Source organism: Poecile atricapillus, chromosome 1 (assembly GCF_030490865.1).
Source record: "Poecile atricapillus isolate bPoeAtr1 chromosome 1, bPoeAtr1.hap1, whole genome shotgun sequence".
NCBI lineage: Eukaryota > Metazoa > Chordata > Aves > Passeriformes > Paridae > Poecile > Poecile atricapillus.
Genome location: NC_081249.1, coordinates 177,293,178 through 177,303,812, shown reverse-complemented (window position 1 = coordinate 177,303,812; position 10,635 = coordinate 177,293,178). Strand labels below are relative to the sequence as shown.

General features: G+C 42.6%; 1 protein-coding gene across 2 annotated transcripts; it reads left to right on the top strand.

Moving 5' to 3' along the window:
• Positions 1–17: 17 nt before the first annotated feature.
• On the top strand, positions 18–9,793 carry AP5M1 (adaptor related protein complex 5 subunit mu 1). 2 transcript variants are annotated; one of them, XM_058839387.1, is made up of 8 exons: positions 18–206; positions 4,001–4,646; positions 5,977–6,204; positions 6,676–6,815; positions 7,548–7,633; positions 7,736–7,851; positions 8,824–8,920; positions 9,612–9,793. In XM_058839387.1, exons 1-8 carry the CDS (start codon positions 139–141, stop codon positions 9,692–9,694), a joined length of 1,464 nt encoding a protein of 487 aa, XP_058695370.1. In that variant the 5' UTR covers positions 18–138; the 3' UTR covers positions 9,695–9,793. The 2 variants fall into 2 exon arrangements, with proteins under 2 accessions (XP_058695370.1, XP_058695360.1); XM_058839377.1 differs by lacking the exon at positions 9,612–9,793 and having other exon boundaries at positions 7,717–7,851; positions 8,824–8,925.
• The last annotated feature ends 842 nt before the right edge of the window (positions 9,794–10,635 follow it).

Below are 10,635 nucleotides of genomic sequence, written 5' to 3'. Positions count from 1 at the left end.
TGGGGCTGCGCCGGGCGGTCACGGCGCGGCCGCGGCTCCTCCCCGGCCGCCATCGGCACCGGCGGCATCACCGCTACCATCGGCACCACCGCCACCTCCGCCACCTTCGGCACCATCGGCTCCATCGGCTCCATCGGCATGGCCTTGCGGGCGCTGTGGCTCCTCAGGCACGACCCCGCGGCCGGCGGCGCCGTGCTCTTCTCCAGGTAGCCACGGTACCGGGGAGGGGGCGCGGGCACGGCGGGCTGGACAGGTCCGAGGGTCGGGCTGGGTGCCCTGGGGGATCCGGGTGATCTGGAAGGGATCCAGGTGCTCTGAGGGGTGCTGGGGGAACCGGGTGTTCTTGAGGGAAGTGGATGCTCTTGGGGTCCGGGTGCTGTGGAGGGAACCGGGCGCCCTGGGGAGAGCGGATGCCCTCAGGGGGCGCGGATGTTCCTGAGGGGGTCTGGATGCCATGGAGGAAATCCTGGTGCCCTGAGGGGTCTGGGTGTCCTGGAGGACACTACTGCCCTGTGGGACCGGGCTTCGGCCCCCAGAACAGATGTAAAAACACGAAAACCATCTGACTGTGAATAAATCCCTCATCTCGTCCCAGCGCTGCTGGATGCTGTGCGTTTCTGACCCCGGTTTCCGAAAGTTCAGAATCAGGTTCACGAAATGTGCTTTTAACTAAATATGGGGGCTTTTTCACAGCTTCTGCATTTTGCAGTTGAGTTTCCTAGCTCTGTTCCTCTTTCTTGTGTGTCACTGTAAGCATTTTGCCCAGCTCTTCTCCATCCTAACATGGAAAAGGACAGGACAGTGATTGTGCAATACTGTCAGATTAACAAAATGGACAGAGTAGAAAGCATATATTATTTCTTGTATTTTACTTATATTCTTTTCATGGTGTTCTGTAGCTGTACAAAAATTAGAGTACTTTCAGACAGAAATTCAGCTTTCTATTTCATGCTAATTTTTGCATATAAATACCTTTTTCTAAAGTTATTGCAGGACTTTTAAGTTATTGGACACTTAAGAGTCCTCCAAAGGGAGAGTTTTTATTCAGAATTCTTGCAGGTATAAAGTAAGACTTTGGGATAGGCAGGTTACTTTTGTTGAGCTGGCAAGATTTGTTACCTATTTTTTTTTCTTCCGTGGCTTCAGAGAAATCCAGACAATGAAAAGAAAAATAAAAGTGACATACAGCCCTAGTCTGAATTCAGTAAAACCAAAAGAGAACCTAGTAGTAAAAAAAAAAAAACAACAAAAAAAAAAAGTAAGTAGACTATCTTCCATCTTCAGGTGCAGACAGATCTCTCCATTGGACACGCCTCTGATTGTTTTAGGATTAGTATTATGGTCCTTGTATTACCTACAGGACTAGAGATGAGGCCTCCCCTCTACAAACACAGATAAAGAGAAAGCCTTGTCCCAAAACCTCGGAGAGTGTAATCACCACGGAGCAGGGGGGGCTGGTGACAGGGATGTCTGAAGTGACTTGTCACACAGTGAGCGGCAGAGACAAGGAGTAGCACTCCTTTGAAAAGGGCAAACTATCCTTGATGCTTCAAGTGATTTCCAGACTTAGATCTTTCAAGTTCCCAGAGGAAATAATAGGGCTGTGGAAGCCCCAAGTTTATCCTCCTAACTGACCTTAAATTCAACAAAGCGCGCAGACAATATAAAGAATGCCCGGATCACATGGAAACTGTTGGTTTCAGGACTTAGGCACTCAGCTGGAGATACGTGAGCCCTGATCTTTAACCTCAGGGAAGACATCGGGGACATCAAAGCATTCCCCCCCACCTTTCCTTTTTTTAGCTAATCATAACTTAATTCAGGCAACAAGGATGGTCTATCTCTTGAGTCACCAAAGCTCATTCATCCCTGAAAACTTTCATCTTGTTTTTTTATTTAAGTTTGCATCACTTACTAGAAGGGAATACTGAAAAACTGGGCTCTGAAGGGTTGACTAATGATCTAATGACCCAGCTGGTAGAATTCAGTGGGAGGAGGAGGAGGCTGCTGTGGTGTGGGGACAGCTTCAGCAAATGGAGCAGAGAGATTGGGACTAAGATAAAACCAGACTGAAATATCTCCTCTTCCCTTGTTTTGGAAATGTTGGCCAAAAATAAGAGCTGTTCACCAAGGTTACACATGCCTCTTATCAACACCTTGGCTCTGCAAAGCCTCATAAATTTTAGAGCTGTAAACCTACTTTGTTTCTTTGCTCTTCAGAATAAAATGTGAGACCACAGGGGGAGGTGTTTTGCTGTCATCTGTATCCTGTTTACAAATTTTATAGCCTGGCTTTGCTCTATGTTTGCTTTTCCCTTACCAAAAAAAAAACCCAACCCCAAAAGCCCTAGATGCCTGATTAAGAATCAAAGGAAAAAAAGCACAGTCACTGAAAATAAGCCTGAGGAAGTGTAGCTGTCTCCAGCTACTCAGTTAAGAAAAGATGATGTAGGCGGGACTTAGAGGCAACAGGATAAGATCCATGGAAGTGCTCAGGAGCAGGAGGGAAGTGCTACAGATGGAGGTCATAGATATAACAAAGTCTCACCTTTCTGGGATGGCAATTTAAGAAGCAAGCTGTCAATGTGTACTTAAAAAGATGGTGTAAAAAGGACAGCAAATGAGGACATTCATATATCTCTGCATTTTTTTTTTCTCCCATGTTGGCGTGCAAGCATGGATCTGAGTGCAAAACAAACATCTGAGAACATCTGCTTCAAGATGATCCATAAAGTGATTTAATTTTGCGTGTGTGACCTGCGATGGGCACTTTGAGGGTCTGTGGATAACTACTATGGGAATCCACAAAACAGAATGTAGGAAGGGCAGGCTGTCAGCAAACTTCATGTAAGAGACACTCAGGGGAGTCTGCAGTTCCAAAGCAGGGCAAAATCAGTGCATTAATGGAAGTAATATTTTTTTATTTTCTCAGCTATATGTTAAATGACAATTCCTCTTGATGGATTTAGGTTACCTTGAAATTTGTCCCACTTCCCTTTGAAAAAACAATACTGCTGCAGGACAAAAAATCCCAGATTTAGTTTTAAACAGTTAATATGATATTCCTCAAATATTATATCTAGAAAATTTGGATCTAATTATATGTATTAATAATACTATTATTAATTAATTACTATGTATTAATAATTAATTGCATACTAATTACTAGTAATTAATTACTATCTATATAATAATTAATTTATATGTATTGGTACAACATAGCAATTCTAAATTGTACAAAACCTCTGTCCATGACATTACCGTTACATCTTAAATACTTGATAAAATGAAATTATGAAAATGTCATAAAAGCTTTAAGTCACATATATTGCGTGTGCAGTGTGGAATTTTTATTATTATTATTATTATTGGAATTGTTGTTTTGTTGTTGTTATTGTTATTATTATTGTTATTACAGTTATAGCAGCAAAGCTATAGTATGCTCTATCCAGGCAAAAAGCTGTTGTAGTTGCATTTTATTACATAGAACACCCATTTTCATAAATATCTGAGAATCTGTCTTCAGTGTAATCTCACATCTTAGAAATATTTGGAAGTTCTGCACTGGTGGGAGTCATTCCTTAGTGTGGTACAAACATCCTGTACCTTTGTGACAGCCATCATAGATGGACAGATTCACATTTTGTTATAAAAAATAGGTATTTGCTCATGAGAATGTATTTACTCAAATTTTAGATTCGCTAGAAAGAATCCTAACTGCTCATGAAATGTTTTTTTTGGCAGTGTTTTATGTTCTGATCCCACCACTGCTTCTGTCAAGGCTTCCATGTACACGAGGTTATTTTTAGGCCCAGTGGGCTTTGGGGAGCTGTTTGAACAATGAAGAGAAACCCAATATCAATAAGATTTTCGTAATCAATAAAGATTTTCATAATGCTTTCTGCAGCCAGGAGAGGGCTCGGGTGGTTCTGTCCCTGGAAGCTCTGTTTTGGGGTGATATTTCGGGTGGCACTGAGCCGCTCCCGTTCCCTCCCCGCAGGCGCTACCCCACGGTTGAGCTGCGCGCCGAGACCTTCAACGGCTCCACGCACGTCCCCGTCCCCTCGGACAGCGCCTTCCTCAAGGCCCTGCTCTTGGAGCTGAGGCTGGTGGACGAGCACGTTTTCGTGGAGCAGCGGGACACCTGCACCCGGATCAACCATTCCTGCGTGCATTCCGTGTCCACCGCCGCGGGGGAGCTCTGGCCCGTGCTGGCCTTCCACAAGAGCGGCCTCATCTACGCCTGTGTCCCGCTGGTGGAGGGGACCCTGGAGCCACGGCCACCCCTCCTCACCGTCAGAGGGCTCTCGCAGGGACTGGCTCTGTTGTTGGGCATCGTGGACTACGTCTCTCCCAGCCGGAAAAACGAGGCTGAGCTGAACGCAAAGATCGGGCAGCTCCGGAATCTGCTGGTCCAGGCCTGTCCCCTGGGCACCCCCCTGAACACCAACATCCGCAGCCTGAACAGCTCCTTCGAGGACATCCAGGAGATGCCTGTGGATAAGGATCAGCCAGCCTGGAGATCCAGCACCTACAAGGGCAAACCTCAGGTTAATGTCTGCATCACTGAGAAGGTCAAGTGTATGCAGTATGACCAGAGGGATGTGGTGGACACGTGGCAAGTTTATGGAGCTGTGAACTGCAAGGTGAGAGCGTTTGATGTGCAAAGTAGTTTCTGTGCAAAATCAGTGCTCATTCGATGTAAAATGATACATTGAGTTGAAAATTCTCCTGATTTTGTCTTCTGAGTCACGTTCAGGTGTTACTGGTACCTTTGACTGCTTGGCCACATGGCCCTTACTCTAAATGAACCACTGAAATGCCTGAATTTGACAAAATATGTCCAGGCTGACATGTCTAAATGTCTTCTACAAGTGTCTACATGAGCATTTTTAATTATCTTTCCTGCCAAATGGAAGTTTAATCTTCTTCCTTATGGTTCTACAACGTTTTGATCCCACAAATGCTGGTGTTCCATAACATAAGAGCAGTTGATAAAGAACCTGGTGAAAGAAACTGGATGTATAATTATTTTGGATGGTTTGGATGTGACAGTGGTTTTCACTGTAGAATCCCAGAGTGGTTTGGGTTGGAAGGGACCTCAAAGCTCATCTCATTCCAACCCCCTGCCATGAGAAGGGATATCTTCCACTAGACCAGGTTGCTCCAAACCTTGTCCAGCCAGGCCTTGAACACTTTCAGGGATAGGCTTCCCTGGGCATTGTTTAATATTAAAATATCTCATTGTTTAATATTGCAAACTGGGGACTATTGACCAAATACATCCGTAATAATTATGAAATATATTAAAATTTGTAACTGTAATTTGTACTATAATTTATTCTTTGTTCTGAATTATGCTTAGGAAGCACACAATATTATCTTGGCACACTGCATTTGTAACTGCCAGTGTTTTACAAGGAGAGAGACCTGCTAATAAAGTGGTAATTTAATTATTTGCGTGAAGTGGGATACTCATGTCCAAAGGAGGCTGACCTGAATGCTGCATTTGCAAAGCCTGGGTCATTTCCCACCTGCCATGCTGGTAGGGGCTGTGTGGGTGAGCAGCTTCCTGCTCTCAGAGGGACAATTCCCAGGGTGTTCTGCAGGGTAGGTGGGTGGCCTTACACAAGAAAAAAGCCCAGGTGAGATCATGGCCTGCTGAACTGGCACAGGGAGGGTCAAAACAAGGGACACTCTGCTGTGACAGAGCTGGCATGGGACCACAGAGGTCATCCAGAGCATGCTGGAATCCATGAAGTAGATGTTGTAAAATCAACCTAATTAATTAAATTGTCAGCAAGTGTGTGAGTCTGATGTCTTAGTACTGGTGGTTAGTACTAATGATTGAAGCCAACTGAAAATTTGTAGCAATTTTATTTCTTTTTATTGCTATAAATGTGTTTTATTTTTGAACATCTCACTGTGAATTGGTTCAGGTATTTTAGAATAATGTCTTGACTTCCTTTTCCCAAGTGTGACATAGAGGGATCTGCACCAAACGTCACCCTCAGCCTGACCCTCCCCACGAACGCGCCCCCGCTCCAAGACATCGTGGTCCATCACTGTGTGACTTCTGTGGACCCTGCCATGCTGATGTCCACCAGTGTCGAGCCTCTGCATGATTCTGTCTACAATGGGCCTTACAAATTCCCTTTCATTCCTCCTTCGGATTCCTTCAACCTCTGTTACTACACTTCCCAGGTAACAACACCCCTGACCCTCACTGGTTTTGAGTGTTCAAACAGAAATAAAAACACCCGTGTTGCTGGGCATGCTGGAGTGAGTTTGAGTCCAATATAGATAATAAAGCATTTTATATAATGATTTTTATATAATAAACTGCTTGGAAGGCACTTAAGGACTTGAGTTGTCTGAGTCACATTCAGAAATTACTTTATCTTTGTTTGGCAACACTGCTCTTACTTTAAATCATCCGCTCAAGTGCTTGAATCAGACAAATTATATCCAGGCTGAGATGTCAGGTGCATGACCCCAATGGCCCCCATGGCCAGTCTCTGCATCACGAGGAGCCTGGAAAGTTTAGCACAGTCACTAAGTAATTAATATATGTCTGTGGTCTATTTTAAAGTGCTTTAACAATGAAAACAGTATATAACTGATCTTGTGATGATGGTGTTAATATAGCTTGAGAATGAATATAGTTTTTTCCAGGTTCCTGTTCCACCAATTTTGGGATGTTACCAACTCGTTGAAGAGGGATCACAGATAAAAATAACGGTTAATTTAAAGCTCCATGAAAGCATAAAGAATTCTTTTGAGTACTGTGAAGCTCGTATACCTTTCTTCAACAGGTAAGACTAAAGAAAGCCTAAATCAAATTTCTTCCATTTCTCTGTTATCTTCCCAAAATGAACTTGTCAGGAATCAATATAACAAATTATGCTCTATCAGGGTGCTACCAGTGAACACCAACGTTGGAATTCCTTTAATTTCCAGAATATAGAATTATGCTAGAATATTTGGTAACATTCCAAACACTTATGTTGCTCATCCTGTTTCCCTGTGGTATTTTGTCATGTGAAATACTGCCACAATCCCCCAGGTGGATTAAGCTGGAGATCCCTTCCAACCCGGGGTTACCTGTTCCTTAAGACTGCTAATCCTAGCTACAGATCAGCTTATCAAAAATACAGTTATTTCAAATTAAAACAATAGTTTTCATCTAAACCTCTCCGACATCTGCCATGACAGTGCTGCCACAACCATGCTGCCATGTAATTATCATGAAAATTCAAAGATGGAATGATACAAAGTTACTGATGCTGATCACAGTGTTAGTAAAACACTATCAGTGAACTAAAACATCAACAGCTCCTTTGTGATTACCTGGCTGACAGCATGGTAATTTCCTCCTGCTCTGTAATTTCTTCTCATAAATTAGTGTGCTCAGATAGGTGTGATTTGTCTGTATGTGCACAAATAATGTCTGTGTGCATTTCCTGGCTTTCTGTAACAAAACAGGCGTTAACAAGTGCTGAATGATAGTAATTCCAGTGGTTTTATTTCTCCTCTCTCACATGCAGGGGCCCCATTGCTCAGTTAGAGTCCAAAGTTAGTTATGGCCAACTGGATTTATCCCGGGAGAAGAGCCTCCTGGTTTGGGTCATTGGTAAGGACCTCACCCCTGTGACTGCCCCTTTCTCCCCCAGCCCCTTCTCTGCAGCCTGGGCACAGCTGTGTGACTTCTTACAGATGCTGTCTCTGCCTTTAGGACAGAAGTTCCCCAAGTCTTTGGAAGTTTCCCTGACTGGAACTGTGTCTTTTGGCACCGCAGGCAAAGAGCACCCGACTGATTATGTGTGCACTGGGAACACTGCTTATGTAAAAGTAAGTCACAGGCTCTGGGAAAAGAGACCTTACTAGTCACTTTTTTATTGTCTTCAATTGAAGATACATTGATCTAAAATCTCATATTCTCACCATGGACTTTTGCTTTCCTGCCTAGAGGATTTGACATCCTGTCACTTTGGAGTACCCTTGTATAACCTTTTTTAATTCTTGTTTCTTTTTTCTCTTGATTCCACTGTGCTTTTTCTACACTTCTCTTCACTCTTGGATTTCTCAACTTCTCTGAGCTGAGCTCTTTGGGGATATTCCTTCACGGGGAGTCCCACTCATTTCAGTTCTCCAGGTCAGGACAAAAACTCTAAAGCTTGTTAGGATCTTGTTTCTCATGTTTATTAGGATGTTATCACAAAACTTGGCAGGTCTCTCCAGGCTTTCTACACAAGTTCAGTTCACTGCAATCTGGCTCATTTTGTTCTGATGGTACAAAATGGCCCTGAACTACGCAGTTCTTTTATCTTTATATTCTTTCATATCCAATTAACAATAGACACAAATATATTATTTTTCTTAATGACTCAATGACCCATTCTCTGTGTACTGCACTGCAACATTTTCTATCCAATCACCTATTATTACCCAAAACCTCTAGAAGAACATGAAGAAGAAAGAAGGAAAAGAAACAACATTCTAAATACTCCATCTTGTCTTCTGCTTTCTAAACTAACTTTAACTTTTTCACCCAATGACTTAAGAAAACTTTCTAAAACTTTTTAACACTTACACTTTTAGCTTTTCTATCTAACAGTTGTTTCCATGTAACACCATGAAAACATGCTCATAAATTTCATGTTATATGAAATTCAGTGTTTTTCTGGATCTCAGAGCCAGGCATCAGAGACAAGTACACAAGCTCTGTGTTTCAGACTCCACCCTTGCACACCCAGATTCCCAGGATTTGCACAGCAAGGGTGACAGTGTGTATCTGATTGTGTTTTCCCTCTCTTTTTCCAGCTGTATTTTAGGATCCCAGACTTTACACTTACTGGATGTTACGTAGACCAGCATTCTGTTCAGATCTTTGTTCCAGGGAAGCCCAAAATTACTGCATGTGAGTTGCTAAAATTGAATTGAAATTATGAAATTACCTAACTGAAGTTGGACTTTCGTTCTCTGCTTTTGAGTTGGGGGTTTTTTTGTGATGTTTAGAGCATCCCTGGAGTAGGGACTGGCCTCTCCCTTTGGGATGAGAGCTCTTACCAGGTCAGCCTCTCTCTGGGGCTCTCCCCTCTGCCCTGTGCTGGTTCCTATGCTCTCCATAATGGCAGAACTTTTTTTGGGTGACACAGGGAATGATCCTCTCTAATCTGGCCCCTTGTTTAGGACACTTCTGTCATAGACATTTCGGGTCTACACTGTTAATTTTGTGACAGGTTACACTTAGCCCTAAATTGTAACACAGAAAAAACAGCATTTTCATGTTTTATATTGAGCATGCAATTTATATTCATTGAACAAATTCCAAGCCATCCACCTGCTTTTGACTTAACCTCTGTTTGAATTTTAAGCTCATGACTGATACATTAGTAAAGGTAATTGAAGCTGAGACTTTAAATGTCTCATTATCAGAAACGATTTAATAGTATCAAATAATAGTAAGAGTCTTACAGTTTAAAGAGGCCATTATACCTTTTCTGTAAACTGGTAAGGATGGATTAGTAGTCACTTAACTTGGATGAAGGAATGTCTGATTGTAAGGCACCCTGTAATGCTTATTTTTCTTGCCTGTTTTTTCCCTTTAGCCCGGGAACTGATTTCTTCTGATTACTATATCTGGAATTCCAAAGCACCAGCACCTATGGTGTACAAACCCTTACTTGACTAATGTACTTAGTACATTAATGTACTAATCATTTTTATATTTAAACAAAGCACAGTGTTAATGAGATTTATGTAATGATACAGTAAAATAAATATTCTTCAGCACTTTTGCTTTCTATGTGTTCTTAAAAATTTCTGTTGATGGAAAACAAGAGGTCACTTGTCTTAAAAACATGAGTTGGGTTTAAATTGTTGCGTCCTGGCTGACAGCCTAGAGAGGACAATTTGAAATGTACTTGCTGTGGCTGGTTTTACTTTCTCTTCTAAATTTAACTGGTAAAAAATATGTCCCTGGTGTTACAGGTACAGACATTGAGATCTCCAGTTACTCCCAGTTACTTCACTGGTTTCCCATTGCAGGATGGGAAAGGTTTTAGCATCCTATTCCTGTCCTGAAGTCACAAGAATCTCATCCAACTCTAGATTCAGAGACCAATTCAAAACAGAAATTCTTTATTTGTACAGGATGTATACAGAACACACACCAGTCAATAGTTTACAAGGACTTCCAAGAGGATGAGTATGGCATGAGCAGCACTTCTGAAAGTGGAGGCAAGTTTAATTAAGGAATCTTTATTGCCTCTGCCAGTAGAAGTGGTGAGTTTCCTTGCAGACATGCCTGTGAACTGCTTGCTGTGAAAGCAGAGGTGTGAACTGCGTTTTCAGCTCACAAGACCAGTTCTGAGGAGACAAAATCAGCCAAGCTTGAGGAGATTCCAGAAACCATCAATGAGTTTTTCCAGGAAAAGTAGGTGGAAAAAGTTTCAATTTACAGATGCAAACCTCGGATTTTGAAATCTGCAGGAACACAGGAAATGGACTTTAGGAGAGTTATCAGGAAATGTGCAGATTCTGAAGGGTTGGTGAGGAGCTGCCAGAACCTGGAGAGCAGCACAAAAGCAGAGGATGCTGAGTCCGAACAGAGCTGCTCCTGCCCTGCCTCGT

Excerpts from the sequence above, each read along its gene's own strand:
- AP5M1 (XM_058839387.1), top strand. The coding sequence starts at position 139 with ATGGCCTTGCGGGCGCTGTGGCTCCTCAGGCACGACCCCGCGGCCGGC. Across the intron at positions 4,647-5,976 it reads ATGGAGCTGTGAACTGCAAG|TGTGACATAGAGGGATCTGC; the intron begins GTGAGAGCGTTT and ends CCTTTTCCCAAG. Across the intron at positions 7,852-8,823 it reads GGAACACTGCTTATGTAAAA|CTGTATTTTAGGATCCCAGA; the intron begins GTAAGTCACAGG and ends CTCTTTTTCCAG.